The sequence below is a fragment of the Puma concolor genome, chromosome A3 (assembly GCF_028749965.1).
Source record: "Puma concolor isolate L17-30 chromosome A3, mPumCon1.1.hap2, whole genome shotgun sequence".
Classification (NCBI taxonomy): domain Eukaryota; kingdom Metazoa; phylum Chordata; class Mammalia; order Carnivora; family Felidae; genus Puma; species Puma concolor.
Genome location: NC_141669.1, coordinates 86654565 through 86675773, shown reverse-complemented (window position 1 = coordinate 86675773; position 21209 = coordinate 86654565). Strand labels below are relative to the sequence as shown.

Sequence of the window (21209 nt, the reverse complement as noted above, 5' to 3'; positions counted from 1 at the left end):
CAGTATGGTCCACATTTCCACGGTCCTTCCAGGCTGGTTTTCTGAAACGACTTGGCAGACTTGGGTGAAAAAAACCATGCCACGCTCCCCTCAACCAGTAGTGCTGTGCTCTGGACCCTCACTTAAAGCTTGTCAAAGAACCTTAACAGGGTTTTGTGTGGATACCTACGCTGAGAAAAGAGGACCCAAACAGACTCCAGCCCCGCATTCTCTCTCCACACACGCTTTTGTTTTGGGGTGTTACTGATCGGAAGGCACAGGCCCCCATGAGGTAGTAAACAAGCTTTCCATGACGGGGCCCAAGAGCGGAAGCCTGTTGAGTGTCCCTCCTCGGGAGGCCAATGTGTCGCAGTGATTGTGAGGTGGGAAGTGTGCCAGACTTGGGAAGTCTTCATGGTTGGTGGGGGTAGAAGCCGGCGCTGCCGTTTTTGCATCATGGAGAAGTTGAGTGCAGGCATTCTTAAGAACGCCGCACTTCCACTGCGGGGAGGTGTTCTAGAGAAGTGCTCTAGAGAAGCGTGCACATGTGTACTAGGCTACAGGTTTAGGAACGTCCGAGCATTACTCATACTGACGTTGAAGTACAAACACTCTTCATCTCCACCAACAGGAAAATGGACACATAGATGAGGTATATACTTCACCAAACAATGAAATCGATCTAATAGGGAAAAATCTGTTATAAGATGCCCAATAGGACTGATGGAGAAATTTCCAGTCCCCCACCGAAGACTCCACTTCCGGGTTCTTCTTCCTGCCCTGCTTGCTTCACGTGCCAAATTACTACTAATGCAGGATGAAGAAGTAACAGGCTACAAATTGTTCCCTCTGATTACACTCGGGGCCCAGACCTCTGGAGAGTGATCTCCTCTGAGCCTGCTGGTGTAACATAAACCTCCTGCCTTCCGAGATCTCCAAGTGCCACTTGGTTCTTCCGCCAGGTGATCCAGACCAGGTCCCAAGTATCAACGTGGACTAAATAAATCTCATACAGTATGGACCAAGAGAAGAAAATGAGAAAACAATAGCTGCCGTATGATACCATCCACAGGATTCAAAAGCAGGCAAAGCTAAAATGGACTGTTTAGGGATATACACATAGGTTTAACCAATGATAAAAATGATTACCATAAAATCAAAGGTAAGCAGTTATCTCTAGTGGGAGGCGTGGTGCAATCAGGAAGCTACTATGGGGGTGGGCAGGAGCTTCTGGAGTACCAGCAGTGTCCTATTTCCTGACCTTGACCTGGGTTAAACACATACTTCTTAAATGACATTTTCTGGGTGCTATGTGTCATAATGAAGTATGTTTTGAAGACGATAAATCTGAAGCTAGACCTGGCCCGGCTATCCACTAGTCATGTGGCACTGGCATTTACTGCTTCAAATATTGCTTCCCCCTCTTGCCTACCTCTCCTCCTCACCATCCACTCTTTTGGGACACCGGTTACGTGTACGGTAAACCTTTCAGTTGGTCCTATAAATCTCAGTTCAGCCTTCTATAACAGAATACCATAAGCTGGGTGGTTTAAAGACAGAAATGGACTTCTCTTAGTTTTAGAGACAAGGAAGTCAAGATCAGATTTGGCAGATTTGGTGTCTGGTAAGGGCCTGCTTCCTGCTTCATAGATAACCATTTTCTCATGGTGTCTTCAAACGGCAGAAGGGCCAAGACAGTTCTCTAGGGTCTCTTTTCTCATGGCACTAATCCCATTCATGAGGGCTCCTCCCACGTATATATCATCACATTGGGTACTGGGCTTCAGCATGTGAATTTTGCAGGAGATAAAGGGAGACACACACACACACATTCGGTCCATAGCAAAATCTCTTGTGCTTTTCTCTTTTTTTGTGTGTTTTAGAAACCTAAAATTTCTATTCCTTTGAGCTATCATCCCATTTACTAATCCCTTCTTTGGCTGTGTTTAATCTACTGTAAACCTACCAAGTTGTTAATTTCAATTACTGTATTTTTTTGGTCTTATAATTCTCACTTTGCTCTTTTTGTTTATTACTTCTAATTCTCGACTCAAATTCATCTTGCAGAATTTCCTGAAACTACGAATCCATTCACCTTAAAAACCACACTTACACATTCAAAATCTGGGTTTCTGTAGGTCTGTTTCTATTCTCTTTTTCTCCCCTCTTTGTTTTTGGTAATTCAGCCTTATCTTTTGGTACTTTAATTTGAATGCTGCATATTGATACAAGGTTTGCAAGGCTGATACTGTCTTCCAGAGATTTATTTGCTTTTGCTTCTCTACTCAGTGAAGGTAACACAGAACACCTTAATACAATGAGGAAGAGAATTAACGACAGTGTGATTTATTTCAGGTTTGCTTTGGGCTTCTAGTATGTAGAAGAGTAGTAGTTTGGAGAGTCCATACTAAAGGCCTGGCTTTTTTTTTTTTTTTTTTCTGGGGCCATGACTCCTTGGTGGCCCTGACCTCTAATTTTTGCCCCCAGCACCATAGGCTCCTGAAAGACTACTTCTTGGTTGCTTTTTGTTTGTTTCAAGGTTTTGTCCAGCTTTTCTAGCTGTTTTCAGCAGAAGTGTTAGTCTGTAAGAAATCAGTCCACTATGACACAGGCAGAAACTGGTCATGTGACATTGGGCAAGTCGTGATTTGTTCAGACTCTAGGTTTCTAGTACAGTTACACTAACTGAGGAGGAGGACGGTTGGTTGTATTACAGGCTGTGGAACCAGGCTGCCTGGGTTCATTTTCTGGCTCCTTTACCGACTAGCAACACAACCTTGGGCAAATTTCCCAATGGTTTGCTGCTTCAGTTTTCTCAACCGCAAAACAGATAGAATTCCTGAAACTGGGAAGAGACTGGAACAGTTTAATAAACTACAGTCATGTCAGGAGTACAACATCTTTGGGGAAATATTAAGCGAACACCGCCATTTAGGGGCTCTTCTTTAAGTTTGTTTTATGAAACTTTATAAACACAGCAATCAGCATCTTGCCAACTTTTAAAAGATTTTTCGATTAGAATCTCTAGAGAATACTTAACTTTCCAAACAAACTAGAAGAGGTCTATCTTCTATTGCAGAAGCATCACATTAAAAAAAAATTAAAAAAATTTTTTTCAATGTTTATTTTTGACAGAGAGAGAGAGAGAGAGAGAGAGAGAGAGCGCGCGCATGAGCAGGGGAGGGGCAGAGAGAGAGGGAGACACCGAATCCGAAGCAGGCTCCAGGCTCTGAGCTGTCAGCACAGAGCCTGATGCGGGGCTCGATCTCACGAACCTCGCGATCGTGACCTGAGCCGAAGTCAGATGCTTAACCAACTGAGCCACCCAAGCGCCCCCCGCCCCCGCAAAAAAAAATTTTTTTAATATTTATTTTTGAGAGAGAGATAGAGCGTGAGCTCTGAGGGGGAGGGGGAGGGAGAGAGGGAGACACAGAATCCAAAGCAGGCTCCAGGCTCTGAGCTGTCAGCACAGAGCCCAACATGGGGGTTGAGCTCACAAACCGTGAGATCATGACCTGAGCTGAAGTCAACATTTAACTGGCTGAGCCACCCAGGCAACCCAGAAGAATCACATTTTACTTCACTCGTGATCACGTGGTCATCCTTGTTTACATCTGTCTCTCTTACTAAGCTCCAAGCACCTTGAACCAAAAGGCTCCTTTCTAGTTCATTTTTACGGATGCTAGAGAAAAAACCAGATCCGATACGTAAGCACTCAATAGGTAGCCGCTGAACTACCTGCCACCAAGTATCTTTGAGGTCTCCTGATTTCCAGCAGAGGAAAAATAAACATTACCAACGTGACAGCTACTTGTTTGCTCCTTCTTTGAACAACGAATGGTAAAGCCGTGTCTCTTGAATTTTGTCATTTTTGTACTGTCGCCTTTCTTATAGTCTTGTTTTCTACCTGGAGTACCATATTACTTGTCTATTGGCTGTGTAACAAATCACCCCCAAATTCAATGGCTTAAATACGGTGAACGTTTATACTTGCAATTTCCGTGGCTCACGAATTTGGAAGTGCCTTAAAACTTGAGCTGGAACCACTCAACTCCTATTGGGCTACAGTCAAGACATCATCTAAAGACTTAACTAGGGATTCAGGAGCTGCTTCCAAGAACCAGGTTTGCTCGCATGTACCAGTCAGGAGCCCTTGAGTCTCTTCACAACCTGACAGCTGACTCCCTCAAGATCAAGAGATCTGAGAAAGAGCAAAGCCACAATGTCTTTTACAACCCAGTCTTGGAAATCACCTAACATCACTTCTACCACATTCTGCTCATTAGAAGTGAGTCATTAAGTGCAGTTCCTCCCGAAGGGGAGGCAATCAAGAATTTGTGGACATCTTTTTAAGCCATCACAGCTACCATGTTTGTTAAACTTTCTTTGGCTGCACTAAAATCTAACTAGATACAGTCTTATACTTTCTTTTCAATTCTGAAACATCTGCCCTCAATTCCCAACGTCCCCCCTACCCCCTTTCAATTCCCATCTTTGAGATTCCTCCCATTATCCACATTTTCTTCCCTTTCCTTCTCCAAACACTATACTTACTTGGTTCCATTTTTCTTGGCTGAACGCCATGCTAACTTTTCAAATATTATAACATCAGATCATGTCTTCTTGTTCTCTCCTTCTGACTGTTCCTTGAAGGAATGATTTTTCTATTCTCAAAGCTTTTGAACCAGAGATTCTGAAGAATTATCATTTGGGATAAGCAATTCATTTTACCCCTCACTTTTTTTTTTCAGGAAGTCATCTTCCAAGTGGAATATAAGGACAATTAATAGACTGGTAGAAAATCAACCTCTCTCTGGGCTTTTATTAATATGTTATCATTGTTTTTGCTTAGGTTTTAGGTCCCCTATTTGAATATAATCCCTCTAAGGACGAGAACTTGATTTCACTCCACATGTCCACACTGGGATCAGAGTAGATGTTCAATAACTGTACTGACTTTGGGGCCCCTGGATGGCTCAGTCGGTTGGGCGTCCAACTTTGGCTCAGGTCATGTTCTCCCAGTTCGTGGTTTGAGCCTCGCGTCAGGCTCTGTGCTGACAGCTGAGCTCAGAGCCTGGAGCCCACTTGGGATTCTGTGTCTCCTTTGCTCTCTGCCCCTCCCCTGCTCACACTCTGTCTCACTCTCTCTCTCAAGAATAAATAAACATTAAAAAAATAAATAAATGTACTGACTTACAAATTTCCAATTCTGACCATCTCTTCCATTATTCATTTCTTTAGGTAATTCTCACATGTCACCTCTTTGCAATTTCTGCTCACAAGCGATCACTTTTAGAAAAGAAAACTAAAGAACACACCCTCTTTGGTACTGTTTCTACAGGTTCATCAGCTTGATATCCACTGTTTGAAATACTTGCTGAAAAGCACTTTGCATTTTTATAAAACAGATGCCCTGGTCAAATATTCCTCTCCTTTCCTCAAGATTTAATCCTTATTTTCTCATTGATGTAAATAAATAAATAAATAAATAAATAAATAAATAAATAAATAAATAAATAAAGTCAAGAACAATCTGTAATATCCTTTATTTCTACCTCCATCCCTGATAGCTTAAGTACTAATATGATTTTCTTCTAAGCATGTGGGTGGGAAGAAATAACAGGAGGGTAGGTAGGACCTTGCTCCCAAGCACTCCTGATTCTTAAACTTCTACTTTTTTTTCACTTTGGGGAGTTGAAATTGTCCTTTGTGTGGTTCGCCAAGTCTCCCAGGTAGACTCCGGACTGATTTCCGGTCATGCTGGCTTTTGATTATCAACCATTTATACGTATATTTAATACTCTCTCCACTTCCAAATAGAGGTCACCTTGTTGGTTTCTTGTCAATAGCTACATCATTCTTTCCTTTTGTTTGGCAAATGGATATTTCCCTTTTCTTACTTCTTTAAGGAAGGTACTCCTTGCCCAGAAAAGTAGTTCCTTTACCACAAAAATCTGAGAACCTATGGATTGGAGGCAAATTGTATTCCACTGATCAATACTCTCTCTGTTCTTATCTCAAAAAAGCTTCCTTTCAGTTTTATCATTCTGTTAAATCACCTGGCCTGGTTGTCCAATATAGCCTTTTTTTAATCAAAATTGACTCACTGTCTATACTTAGGCCACTAGCTGTCAATTGATACTACTCTCTTTGTTTCTGCATCAGATTATGTCATCACTGGCATTTTCTGTTCTTCTTTAAACGTGTCTCTGAAATATTTACTCCACAGGCCGAAAGCCAATCCACCTGTGACAAGATCAAACATTATTGTTGTCATTACCTCCTGAAATAAACATTTCTACATAAATCATCAACCACAGAACCCAATCTTTAAATGACAGTGTTTACTCTCCAATTTTTTTAAAAAAAATTTAATGTTAATTTATTTTTGAGAGAGAGAGAGAGACAGAACATGAGTAGGGGAGGGGCAGAGAGAGAGGGAGACACATGATCCGAAGCAGGCTCCAGGCTCTGAGCTATCATCAGCACGAGCCTGATGCAGGGCTTGAACTCACGAACCACGAAATCATGACCTGAGCCGAATCTGATGCTTAACCGACTGAGCTACCCAGGTGCCCCATTTTCAAGTTAGTACCCGTATGTGTGTGTATATCCCTCGTTGCCTCCCAAAACATAGTTCCTAAAATTAAATGTAAATACCTCAGAGGTTAGACTTTTAGAATACTGTCCTGTTCACTCTTTCTGCCATGTCATGCCCAGTGTAAATGATCAATAATAAATGGCATTCAAAAATTCAATTCCGAATTTTGCCCTAGAACACAATGCTGCTCAAAAGGGCTGGAAAAAATTTCCTAGGCCATAATTCAGTGGTTCCCAAACTTGAGCATCAGAATCACTGGGAGAGCTCATTCACACGGAGGGTGCAGGGCTCCATCCCAGACACTCAGATTCAGCAGGTCTGCGGGAGGCCTGATATTCTGCATTTCTAGCAAGTTCTCTGGTGACACTGATGCAGCGACCACAGTTTGAGAATTACTGCTACGAGGCTGAGGAAAATTTTACATGTGCCTTTTCCTGTTTGTCTGCGGAACTACTCACGCTTGATTCTGTAGGATTTCCAGTGACTATAGTCTGGTGGGAACTTTCAAAAAGGTGAAGAGAGTTAAGGAAGAAGGGAGTGAGCAGGCCAGTTTGCAAACAATTCCACTCATGGACCTAACTGATAAAAATCAAGCAATTCCCTAAGAACCGCTTTCTGTGTTAGAAGCTCTACGGGGGTGGCTCTATTTTGTTACTCAACCCCACATTGGCCATGCCACCAGAGGCCACGGTAAGGAGCTGTTTAGCGAGAGTACCACAAGAAACATCCCCACACTAGCAACCAGTGCAGCTGAGATTAACAGGTTACGTGCTGATACAAATCAAAACCACAGTGAGCTGTCACTCACTTCACACCCATTAGGGTGGTTATGGTGAAAAACAAAACCTCCAAAAAACAGAAAGTAACGACTGTTGGTGTGGATGTGGAGAAACTCTGTGCACCGCTGGTGGGAATGTCTAGGTGCAGCCGCTGTGGAAGACAGAGAGCAGCTCTTCCAAAAATTAACCACTGAATTGCCATTTGATCGAGCCATCCCTCTACTGGGTGTACACATCTACAAAAATGGAAGGCAGCGACTCGAAAAGATATTTGCACGCTCGTGTTCACAGCAGCATCATTAAAAATAGCCAAAAGGTGGAAGCTACCCATTACCCATCTACAGATGAATTGATAAACAATATGGGGTAGATGCATAAAATGGAATATCATTCAGCTTTAAAAAAGGAAGGAAATCCTGTCACAGGCGACAACATGGATGAACCCCTGAGGACATTATGCTATGTGAAATAAGCCAGACACAAAAGGGCGGACAGACACTGTCTGATTCCATCCACATGAGGTACCTAGAGTAGTCGGATTCATGGAGACAGAAGGTAGACAGAAAGGAGAAAGTCACCAGGGGCTGGGGAAAGGGGGAAGTGGAAAGTTAGTATTTAATGGGTCCACAGTTCCAGTCAGGGAGATTGAAAAAGTTTGAATGGTGATGGTTGTGTAATAATGGGAACGTACGTAATGCCACTGCACTTAAAAATGGTTGAAACGGTGAATTTTCTGTAATGTACACTTCGTCACATAAAAAACATTTCTTAAATAAAGTTTATATGCTAGCCTAAAAAGGTTTGTGAAGTTTTGGTGGGGACAGCAGGAATGTGATAGAGGAATCCGAGGCATCAGGATGGGTGAGGACATGGGGGGTGGGGGGGCGGGGAGGTCACAAGGGCCCAGCGCATCGCCTCCTAGTGAGGAGGGCACAGCAGTGGTACAAAAGAACTCCACATTTTCTTCAGATCACCTGCAACACCCGGTGATCCTCGTTAAAGGTTTTTCCTGGTGGGGGGAGGCGGGTAGGGACACATGGCAGTTGGAGACGTGGCTCAGACACAACTCCCGAACCAAAAACGTTTGCTCTCCTTTGGCCTGGGGTCAGGCAACAATGATCCCTAAACTCAACTTTTTTCTATGAATCACTTTTTTCTCGACCTCCCCAGAATGCTACAAGGATCCTGATGGGCTCTGGCTGGGACCCCCAATGGGCACTCTTAGAATATCTGAATACTGGCAGTATTAGCGAGATACCCGAGAAACCATCTGTGCCAGGCAAGCACTTTCCATGCACGCAGCTTAAGACCAAAATGTATACACCTCTCGTGAAATTTCTTCCGTAAGTTGCAAAAGATCAGCTTTCAAAGGGCACGTGGTAAAGACCCCTGGCAGGCAGTACATGGGGCCCTCTGTTTAAGGGGAGAAGAGTTGTGAGCCTGCTGTCCAGGCACCTACCTACATATGAGAAAATCACGTTTATGTTTACCAAGTGTCGACCAGAGCCGGATTTAAACATTTCTCCATCTGTCCCGGTTCCTCAGCATCTCTCACTCCACAATCTTGAAAACTGGAGTGTGCGATCTTCCTTCGCCAGCTGAGAAACCACATCCACAGCAGGAAACAGCCCCATGGACCAGCCAGCGTGCACCTGCCGGGGCCTGCAGCCTCACCAGCCCCTCAGTATGCGTCTGCGCACATGTGTTAAAAACAAAACAAAAATGCCCAGTTCAAAAAAAAAAAAAAAAGTCCTAACGACTTCTATGCTTCTCTTTCATTGCTAATTTCGTGGAGTGATTGTGAGATTACTGAGAGATGAGCCTAACTTCTTGTAGAAACCAAGTGGAAATCTCAGTCTAAAAGACAACTTTATTTAGCTATTTCTGTAGCCACAGCTAAAAAGAAATCATTTAACAACAACAACAGAAAAAAACACAAAAAACCAAAAACAACCGACCCAGAGGCTTACACTGGTATAGCATGTATTTTCCACATAAGCCTTTCTGATATATTAAATGCTAAAAACTTCCTTGACCCAGTTTTCAAAATTTTCCATTATAGCGTTAAATATTTTAAAACACTGGGGAAAAACATTTCTTACAGGTTCTGGTGATTTTCTATGAGAGCAATATAAATATTTAGATAAATGGTAGTTCATGATCTAAGAGATTTTTATGAAAATATTTCTGAACACCTTCATGGATAAATTATTTACTTTGACATATTTTTTGTGTTACTTTGAAAGGCTTGTTCTTCAGTTGCCAGTGGTTACTGGATGACCATTTCCCTTCCTACTATGTTTGCAGGCCTGAAGAAATGGTGTCTGGACCCCTCTCGTGGCAGCAAAAAGTAAGCCAGAGGCCACGGTTCGGATTCAAGCTCAACAGTGCATTTAGCACAACCCCAGGAGAACACAGGCACAGAGACACAACTCAGGAATCCTTAGCACTCTGTACTGGTTGGCTGCTGATTCCCATATTGAATTCATTATGCACATTCTGGATAATTAATTCATCAGTTAATGCAAAGAATAGTTCTCGGGAGTCCCACCAAGGTAGTAGGATTCAACAGCCAACAACATGACACAACATGCATTCTCTGTGCTGACTTGGCCTTTCAAGGGGGCAACATTGTCATGTCCGGGGGCAATGACACCCTAGCATTAAGACTGCCCTGTGTCCCAGGAACATGTGGGAGCATGTGGCCCAGGCCTGCAGGTCAGGAGAGGCTTCCCAAGAGCAAAGGTGGCCAGAATGAGACTTGAAAGACGTGTGGACATTACACTGATGGGGGTGCAGGGGAAGGGAGCTGTGCTCTAGAGTTTTCTAGATCTGTACGAAGGTCTGGAGGAAGAGACAGCCCAGTCCAAGAACCCAGGAACCCAGGTGTAAGGAGGAAGAGAGTGATGACACATTAGGACCCAGAGAGGAAGGTACAGACAAGAGAGAAGCCACTCAGCAATTATCAGCAACACAAAGAGAAAAGTGGCCACCTGCAGCTTCCCAATGACCTGAGGGGGCCTGCTCAGCTGACCTGCACCTGCTTCATTTACATGTCACGAGTCAGGTGAGTCTGGGCCACAGACTATTCTCTGTTCTGCTTTCGACATTTATATCCCTCCAAAAACAAATCAATGGATTAAGTAACATTTACTTTCTTTTGTAACATAGCAGAAATGAAACTCCATTTAAAGCCCTTCATCATAAATAATGGCTTTGGGGCTGAAATTCTAAGATTCTCAGGTGCCTTCTATATTACTGAAAGGCTAGTAATTTTGTCCGTTGGTTACATGCAATTTTATCGGCACTCTGCGATGACACGGGAGCTCCCCGGCAGAGTGCTCACTTAACTCGACCAGCACACCCCCGCCTTCCAGGGAGAGAGAATGGGACGCCACGCCTTTAACCAAGGCCAAGGGCACAGCAGAGAAGCCTTGTCGGGTTCTGCAAAAAATTACAAGTGACACCTTGAGCAGATTTGTGATTGATTACCTTTTAAGAAATAGCTTCAAATAAGACTCTTGTCTTTTTCACATATGCCAGTTAATAGCGTGGGTTTGTTTGTTTTAAGGTAAATATTGAAGTGCTAGCCAGGACTGCCAAGGCTCTGAGCCATCTAAGAGTCGGATGAATGAAACAGGTGAGGAGTAGTGAACTCTGAGAGAAGTGCCCATACTAAATGATGGTTCAGGTCCTTCCGGTTTGAAGAATCAGATATAGTTAAAGTGAGAAATATTCTAAAAATCTAGGCTTAAAGTGTCCATTAGGTACTGGGCAAAAAGCCTGACAATCAAAAAGCAGCTTGTAAGTTTTGCAATTGGAAAGATGCAGGTATGCATGGATCACAGTAAAACCTATACTCTTTTCTTAACATCAACCCATTTATGAGAAACCATCTAGGAATCAGGGCACCAGACGGTGGATTTAGAAAGGTCATGAGCAAGTAAGTCACTGCTGGAAGGAACTGACTCCATAGCTCCCCATCCCCCGAACTGCTAAGAAAGCGCCTTCACTCTACTCTGAGGACTGAACTCTTTCCCATTCTCCATCAGGAACACAGAGCAAATGCAGCCACTTTGTTACCAAGTTCTCAACAGCTAAAAAAAATAAATAAACAGAAAAGCACTTGAGGAGGTGAATTCCACTCAACAGGAGTCAACAGTTCTACCTAAAAGAATCTTTCCGACAAGAGTGAAAATGTTCATCTTTAAGCATGTTTATAATTCTTGGAAATGTACTATTAAGCAGAAATGGAGTTTAAGCAATTGCTGTAAATACTTATAAAACCATTAAAATTGCCTACCAGTTTTCAAAGTGTGGTCTCTAGACCAGCAGCATCAGCATCACCAAGGAATGTGCTAATAATGCAAATTCTCGGGCTCCAGACCTCCCAGGTCAGGCACTTTATGGGTGGGACCCAGCAGTCTGTTTTACCAGGCCCTCAAGGAGATGCTAGCACACGGTACAGTTTGAATATCACCGATCTAGAGAGACAAAGTGATGATATCATCCCAAAACAGAGTTCTGGTAAAAAAAAAAAAAAAAAAAATTACGGTGTTTTTTTGTTTGTTTGTTTTTGGTGGGAGACAGAGAGCAAGCACAAACAAGGGGCAGAAAGAGAGTGAAAGAAAGAGAGGATCTTAAGCAGGCTCCATGCTTAGCAGAGTCCAATGCAGGGATGTATCTCATGAACCAGGAGATCTGGAATGGAGCAGAAATCAAGAGTCAGATGCTCAACTGACTGAGCCACCCAGGCATCCCACTCTTAATGGATTTTTAAAAGACAGCAAGGACTGAAACACATGACTATCCATGTGGACAATATGTACGTTCAGTTATCTTCAGCAAGGTAGCTTTTCTCTATCAGAAGCAAATGTATTGTATGACCAAAAATCAGTCCCCAAATCCTACTGTGGAACATAATACATGTGAGGAAGAAAGGTGATCTTTCTGGGATTTTTAAAGTCTTACAGAGGAAAACGGCTCCGTAAACTACAGGCTGACACCATCCAGCTAGTCACCTTGGGTGACGGCATCCTCGCTATAAGCTGTCTCCTTCTGAATGAGAGCAAACGGAAAACTAACCTATTGACAACTAACAGTTCATCCAGAAACCTAACCGCTGGTTATTCTTAACTGTAAGTACCACTTTCCAACCGCATCCACAGAAGAAGGATGGACAAATACAGAAGGGATGTATGATGAGCAGGTAGGAACTTTGAATTCTCTAGAGTTAATGAGCTAGGGATTAGCAGGTGCAGGAAGGATAATGGAATATGGAGACTAAGAAACGAGGCTGTTTCACCTTGAGCTGCTGGGGATGAATGACAGTTATAGATGAGAAAGGAAAGTGGGAAGGAAGGGAGAAAAGATGGTAGAGAACACAAAGAATGAGTATTAAGAATCAGGACAGGAAAGAGAGCCCGAACAGGATCATTTGGTTTGTTCATTCCTTCCTCGATAAAACATGGCCGACAGAAAACACCCAGGACTTCATGGACCCTGGATATCACAGGATGTGGCCATGTTTGTGTTTGTTTTTCCAAAATATGTACTTCTCCTTCCCCAAAAGCACACATGTCCTAGGGCTCACACTTGGGTATATTTTGTATTTTTCAAAATAGAGAAACATTGAATAGTTTTCAATGCAAGATACCGTCAAGCAAGAGCCTAGCTTATTTATATTGGAATCACTCAGGAGATCTTAAAACATGAGACATACCTTGAAGATGCACTCTAAAAAATGCTATTGTGCTTATTTAGAAGTCAGATGTCCTGTGGTAACCTCAGTCAGAGGAAAGTCCCCGGCCCAAAAACTGCCAGAGAGAAAAGGAAATGAAAAGAAGATGTCTCCAAGTCCAGTAGGTATGCCCAACGCATCAGAAACCTTTCTGACTCTGGCACGATACGATGTGATGTCAGGTTATGGCTGCTAGATTAAGGGCTCACACTGGTCTGGTGGTTGCTTTCAAAGCCAGGCTGTCATCTTAGAAATGCCAAAATTAATATGAAAAAAAGACAAAGAAGGAGAGGAAAGGACATGAGAAACCCTGGCAAGAGGCAGAGGTAGTCAATGGACAGTGGAAGATTAATAAGGAATGGATCTGTCCATCCAGAAAGTTCCTCAACAGCCTCTGGTGACCTGGATATGAGTGAGAAAAGCAGACCTAGGTCTGCTGTTAGGAGAAATGCAGCAACATCCCTTGGAGCCCCTTGCAGCCTCCTTTTGGCACAAAGCAGGCATCCCAACGTCAGAAAACGCCACGTGTCATGGCACAAGCCACTGGGACAGGCGTCCCTGGACTCCATCAGGTCACATGGCACTCTCGAGCTGGAGCCAGTGCTAGTGAGGGTGCAGGGCTGACGCAGGTCCCTTCCCCTCTCCATCCCCCTGACGTCATGCTATTACTATGTCATAGTTCGGTTTTCTAAGTTAAGATAGAATGCAGAAAATCTAAAAAGGCTCCCATAAAAATGGTTAAAATACAACGTAAACAATGTTTCAGTTATTTAGAAAGTCAGCATATTCTCTAATAATCTGAGACAAACAAGACACTGGAGCTTATTCAAGTGCTGAGATGGAACCCAAATAACATAAACACAGGCACACCTCAGAGATACTGCAGGTTCGGGTTCGGTTCCAGACCGCCTCAGTAAAGTGAGTATCACAATAAAGCAAATCGAATGAATTCTCTGGCTTTCAGGTGCATAGAAATGTTATGTTCACACTACACTCTAGTCCATTAAGCGTGCAGTAGCATGACGTTAAAAAAAACTAACGTGCGTGCCTTAATTAAAAAATACTTTATTGCTAAAAATTGTTAACCATCACCTGAGCTTTCGAGGAATCATAATCACTGAGTGCAGATTACCATAACAGATCCACAAAGTGAGCAAATGCTGGTAGAAAATGGTGCCAATTAAACTTGCCTGTCACAGGGTTACCACAAACCTTCAATTTATGAAAAACAAATTTATCTGTGAAACATGACAAAGAGAAGCACAAGGAAATGAGGTATGCCTGTATCCCTCCCTCCCTACTGAAAAGGAGTTGGTCTCTGAGTTCAGATAGTGACACCACCTGAGTGTGTTTTTCTTACAGAAAAGTAGTGGGTCCATCCCAAGGCCAGCAACCTGGAGGGCATTCTTCTCATCTACCCTGGCCCCAAGCCCTAGAACAGGAAGAACATTGAAGAGGGCTAACATCTCCACATTGGGGGTTGCTTTGGCCCCTCTGTATTCTAGGAAGTATCTTCAAACTCAAAATTTCTTTTTTTTTTTTTTTTTAATTTTTTTTTTAAAGTAATCTCTACGCCCAACGCAGGGCTCAAATTCACAACCCCAAGATCAAGGGTCATGTGCTCCGCTGACTGAGCCAGCCAGGTGCCCCTTAAACTCACAATTTCTAAATCAAGATTATATTTTCTGACTCTGGATTATACTTATCCCTTAAATAGCCTGGACCAATCACCTTATTCCATAATTGGTTTTCCACTGCTTCCTCTAAGTTTTGCTCAAAAGAGTTAAAAGTGCGGCATACTTAGCTCTCCTAAGCCTCCAGCATGATCTAAAAGGAAGCTATGTACAGAGTTTACATCTCGTGAGAACAATTCAATCTGATGTCTTGCCAGAAATGATAAACTCTGGTGGGTGGATAAGAAAATCTCAGAGTTCAGTTTTCAGATGTAGTTAATATCCAGGCCCGGTGTGCCTGCCGCAGCACATCTAAGGCGACCGCCAACTTCGCGACCTGCTGACCCCATAAGGGGTCTGGTTTCCACCACCATGGTGTTCCTCCTGCCTCGAAGAACAGATCACAGCTGTCTGTCTCTCAAAAGAGGAAAAACACTTCTGTGGCCTTGATTTCCTCCAAGATCACTCTACAAGAGTCTTGAGTATGCGCTTACTCATCATGCTACCAACCTTCCCAGAGGACACAAAATTACACACAGATCACATACTTACCAGTCTTATAGTTTGCATTTAAAAAATTAAACTGAAACCTGCCAGGACCGATACAACGTAACCACAATGGATTCTACCTACAGAAGAAGTCTTGTTTTGGGGGCGTCTTATCATATCTTATCAAGGCATATCTTCAAACAGATCTACAACACCGGTTGAGTATTTCCACAATGTACACATGAAAGGTTATCCTACGTGACACTGGCCCAGTTCTTCCAGACAGGCTCAGCCACATACCTGAAACACAAACCCCAAATCTGTCTGCTGCTGGAAAGGGATCTGCTACAAGTCAAGTGGCCCCATACCTCGGATTTAGTGCACAAACACAAACTCATCTCTCTCAAGCACTGTCTTTTGCTTTTCAATTCTGTTCATAAGTGCTTTAAAAGCTTTTCAGAGATGAACTCCATGGTGCCGCCTGCAGCAGAGATGACCGTAGGACTGCATGGTTTAAAAAGAAAAACCAACCAACCAACAAAGGCCGTGTCAGAAATCAGGGGCCCCTCCTGCTGAGAACCGACATGCCCAGGACCCAGAAAGAAAACAAAGTCAACCACCAGGGCCTGGGAGGGGGGCAGGATGTCATTAACACAATGGGAAACCTGGAAAGAAAATGATGTCTGAGTCTGTAGAACAGAAAAGAGGTGATCTCAGTAGAGCCACCTTCGTGAGCTGAAAACCATTTTACTTACCATCCCATCCGTGAAACTACACCTGCAGGAGAATGACGGCAACAGCCCCCAGCTGAGTTACTTACACCCTCAACAGATTTAAGTCAATTACAGAGCAGCAACCTTACACACGTGTACAGGCACAGCGCATTCGGCTAGCTTGACCGGAGCCTCAAATATTTGGGACTCTATGTTAACAAGAGCCCCAAACATTCTTTCGCTATTTTCAGCGAGCTCACGCAGCGTGGAATGGGAATCGAGCAAACCAGCCGCGTTACACAATATACATACGCAGCCGCGCTGGCGCGCAGTTTTGTCCCTGCGCCTCCCTGCGCGGGGCAGACCTCGGCCACCCCGGGGCACTTACCGAAGACTCGCTGTCCCTAATGAGGAAGTCACCCTCGACGCCCCGCTCGTTGAGGGCACACTCGGCCTGGTGCCGCGTCACGTTCCCGTAGTACCACTCTCGGCCCGCGAAGCGACCGCTGCACGCGGGGCCCGCGTAGCTTATCTGCGGCGCGTGCGAGGGGTGCAGGGCGGGCCCGTCGCTTAGGACCACCACGTAGTTTTTGGGGACCAAGCCGACCTGCCCCCGGGTGTTTTTGCACTTCCACCACTCGGGGTCGTTCTCGGGCTTCTCGATCACCTCCATGGTCTCCCCCTTCTCGAAGTTGAGCTCCTCCTCGGTGACCGAGCTGAAGGGGTACAGCGTCTGCACCACGTGCAGGACCCGGGCGCCCTGGCCATTGCTCATGGAGGCACCCTTCCGCAGGCTCAGGAAACTGGGGGACTCTGCGGCCGCTTCGTCCACCTCCTCCAGGACGTAGTTGGAGGGAAACCAGCCGATCTGCCCGTTGTAGCTGCCACGCCACCAACCGTCGCTGCACTTCTCCATGACAGTGACGCGCGACCCCTTTACCAGGGACAGCTCGTCCTCCCTCTCGGCCACGTAGGCGAACTTGACGAAAGCGGGGATGTTGAGGTCGTAGATGCGGTCGGCGCCGCCCCCGTTGGCTGGGTACTCGGCGTCTGTGCTGGGGGTCGGGGATGCGTCTCGCGCGCTGGTCTTCCTCTTGGTCTTGCCGAGGCCTGTGGAGACACAGCAAGGGCTCAGTGGGCACGGAGCACGGTGCCAGCCAGCACGCTCATGGCATCACTGGTGCTCGGACACGCCTTCCCCGTCCCTACGACACATGGGGACAAAGCCACCGCAGGCACACCCTACAGCCACCACTGGAAAAGGTGCAGGGCAGTGGCCTTGGGCAGTTGGGGGGGGGGCGCCTTTGTAAAAACTGGGAATTCCTACACCTGCTCTCTCATTCACCTCTAAGAGTACTAGCGGCGCAAAAGAGATCAAAACAGCAGAAAGCTAGTTTCCTTCCGAAAGGTGGTATTTTTAGATAATTCCTATGCTCCTCAGAGAGAAAAGTAAGGCATAGACAAGATGTCTTTGGCCTTGTACTGGACGGGAAGTTGGACTAATGAACTAGGCAAGAAGCAAGAGCTACCTGCCTGGCTCCTACCTGGCTCCCCCTGTGGCCAGCCCACGGCCTCTTCCACTCAGGGGACACTCAGGACCTGCCCTCCCCTCACCCCCTCAACCAGCCACAGAACTGCCTGGCAGCACCCTGATGGCAGAAACCAATACCCTGCTTTCTTTCTTCTTCCTGCAATTCTGTCCTTTCCAAACGAGAGACTCATTTCCCACGTGTTGTGATGAGCCAATTAGAAACCCATCAGCTGATCTGTTAAGTGTAAGGCAGAATTTTTCAGGTTGATTCAAAACCCACTAGTGGATCAAAACAATCATTTAATGGGTTGTGACCAGCTTGTATGTGTGTGTTGAGTTGTTTGGTTTCTTTAAGGGAAGAAGAAAGAAAAAATCTGCCTCAAGCACAGTAGCACTGCTTCAGTTACATAAGGGAGTAAGTGCTGAGTTGTAATGTGAACCTTCTTTCTTCCTGTGCGTGGGGAAGACTGTGTGAAAAGCCCTAAGGGAACAATGTTTCAGCCTGGTTAATATGCACAAAGCTCTGGAGCCTTCTTGAGAAGTGAGCCTAGGGGAGGAGGGCACATCAGCGCCCAGAGCCACCGTGTGCCACTAGACTGGTTGGTCAGGGCCATGTCCCCCAGCTTTTCCTAATGGATGGCTGCCTGCCCACCAGCCCTGCACAAGCCCCTAACTTAGTGTGGAGATTTTCATGGTATGGAAGCTGTGGCCACTTGCAGATTTTTTTCCCCCCAAAATGACACCAAGGCACTTTTATGGGTAGCTTGTACCTCTCTCTCATTTTGTGCCTTCAACTGAAGACAGAATGATCCTTTGCTTCTATTCTTGAACAGGAGTTCAAGAGGAACACAACACTGGCTTGTGATCTTCCTCTGCTGTGGAGAGTTGTGCACTGCTTTCTATGGCCGACCCACCCCTGGGCTAAGACTCCACTGCCCTGGGACACGTGCCGGGCTCCGCACCACCAGTTGGGCCCTGAGCGGAAAGGCACTCGGACAGCACAGGTGGGGTGACGGCACAGCAATGTGAAGTGGTCACTTACAGGCATTTCAAGTGAACACACAGATTGTTGAAACAAATGGCTTTGGAGGTTTTTTGTTGTTGTTGTTGTTTGTTTTTATACCACAGCATTTTCAGTGTGTAGGAGACACGAGAGTAAACCAGGATATCAGACTATGTTAAAATTTTAGATTTCTACTTACAAGTTAACTTGCTTTACATGAACACATGAACCTCTAAATAATCAAATGAGTCCTTCCGTATGATTTCAAACCTAGGTTAGGTTAGCTACGCTTGAGAGCGCACTGGGGTGATTCACTAGCTTCAGAATCCAGAAAGCAGACAGTTCACGGAAGTACACTTCTGTCTCGAAGGCCCGGGCACCAGGGTATTCTAAGCCTCATCGCCTCATCAAGGAGTCAGCATGCTGAGGCAGCCATGACCAGGCAGAGGACAGTTTTTATTGGTAATGAACACTTCAAGAAATAACATTTACAAGTAACTTTCTAAGACACCTTTTCAAGTTTGTGAGTAACGACAACTACTTAAGAAAATACGTACAGAAGAGCAGGGTTTAGAACATTCATTGGCACAGAAAGGTGTCAAAGTCAGCAGAAAAGACAACGTAAGACTTTAGACCTCGTAATACAACTGTCGGAGACACTTTACAACCGACTTACGAATACAGCACTTTGCTGACTCTTTTCAAGCACAAAATAATCACTTTAGCCATCAAGTTTTTACCAGGCACCTTCCCAGACTTTGGGGAGACCAAGAAAAACAAGACAGGCATGCTTCCTGCCCGTATGGAGCTTAGATTTTTCTATCAAGACCGGAACATCCCACACAGCAACCACACCATGGAAAACTAACCTGCTTTGCTCTACTGTGACCCAAATAGTCTTTGAGGCAACTCTGGAAAGGGGGGTGGGGTGGGCGGGGGATGGACGGCAGCACAGTGACTGACAGCACAGCCCAGAGGAAAATCCTGACTATGCCACTTACTAGCCGGAGCTCTTGGGCAAGTTACTTAATCTGTGTCTTTGTTCTCTTACCCATATAACGTGGACAACAATGGCACTGTATCCTTGTACTCCGGCTGCCATAACAAAGTACCACAGACTGGGGGGGGGGGGGGCAGTGCTTGAACAACAGAAATTCATATTCTCATAGTTGTGGGGCTAGAAGTGAAAAGATCAAGGTGTCCGCAGGGTTGGTTCCTTCTGAGGCCTCCCTCCCTCCTTACCTTGCAGATGGCTGCCTTCTTACTGTGGGCTTCCCTTTGTTGTATGCCGGTGTCCTAATTCCCTCTTCTCACAAGGACAGCAGTCACACTGGATTAGGGCCCACCCTAAAGACTTCCTTTTAATTCAACTGCCTCTCAAAAGACCCTGTACCAAATCCAGTCACACATGGATTTACTGGGGGTTAAGACTTCAACATATGAATTGAAGGACATAATTTAAGCCCCTAACAGGTACCGAAATTCGGATTGTAATATAAAGCAAGGAAGTGCTCTATGAATAACGATTGGTACTCTCACTGAGTTGGGGCTTTGAATTTCTTTTTTCCCCACAAAGGTGTTTTACCAGGAGAGGGCCAAAGTCCTCTTTGAACACAACCTTACCAGTGCCAGATGGCCACTAAACTAGAAAGCTCGCCTGTCAAGCTTTTGGCACCCGGGAAACATTATTCCACAGGAGCAATGTCACAGGTAGCTGCTGATGCAGTGAAATTCAAGAGACAGGTGTCTGGGAATAGGGAGGAACCTGACCCTACTGACATCTACCTTATTGGAACGCTCACAACAGTCCTGTGACAAGGTGAGCATCCCCCCGTTTCTGCAGGCAGGGAAACTGAGGCGGAAAAGGATCGGGGAACTGACCCAACACATACAGCCAGTGGAGTGGCACAGACTCGCGCACCAGTAAAAGCCTGTTTAATCCATAATAGTCGAGAGGCACACTTCTGTTAAGAGGCTGATGCATGGCAGGATTCCTGTGGCAAATGCATCATGATCTTCACGTGATTTCTATGGGAAATGCAGCAGGACTATGGGGGGGGGGGGTGTCGTCAAAAATCCATCCTCGCTTTCAATACCAACCCTCCAAAGAAGTGATGGACCTTTCCTCTGATTCTAGGGAATGGAAATGGCCCGCGTCTCCAGGCTGAAGTGGGGCTGAGGTTTAGGGAATGAAAATTTGGGATAAGAAATGTATCATGAGTAGCCATGAGGCCATGTGACCACTGCCGTGTGATCTCAAAGGCGCAAAGGGAGATTTCTGAATGCAGAACAGGCACAGTGGTTCATGGACGTCTCACAAAGGATGGCTCTGCTGCCGTGCCTGCCAGCCCCAAGCCCTGGGCCACCCCACGGTGTCCAGGCTCCATGCGATGTTTCTAATTCAAAGGCAAGTCTGCTACCTTTTAGGGAAGGAGACAGGGTGGGCATTCCTCAACTCCACTACTCTTCTTGTGGCTATTTCTTCCACATATCTTCTGCTTCATTTCTTTTTTTTAAATTTTTTTTTAACGTTTATTTATTATTGAGAGACAGAGAAAGACAGAGCATGAGCATGGGAGGGGCAGAGAGAGGAGACACAGAATACGAAGCAGGCTCCAGGCTTTGCGCGGTCAGCACAGAGCACGACGCGGGGCTCGAACTCACAAACCGCGAGATCATGACCTGAGTCGAAGTCGGATGC

The 21209-nt window shown here is 45.2% G+C and overlaps 1 protein-coding gene across 3 annotated transcripts in view; it reads right to left on the bottom strand.

Moving 5' to 3' along the window:
* The window catches only part of NCK2 (NCK adaptor protein 2), a 153177-nt gene that overhangs the window by 5133 nt on the left and 126835 nt on the right, over window positions 1-21209 (bottom strand). For all 3 annotated transcript variants that reach the window (XM_086701455.1, XM_086701456.1, XM_086701454.1), the window contains one exon: window positions 16363-17084. In XM_086701455.1, the coding sequence (XP_086557581.1) occupies window positions 16363-17084 (722 nt within the window). The remainder of the gene's footprint in view (window positions 1-16362; window positions 17085-21209) is intronic.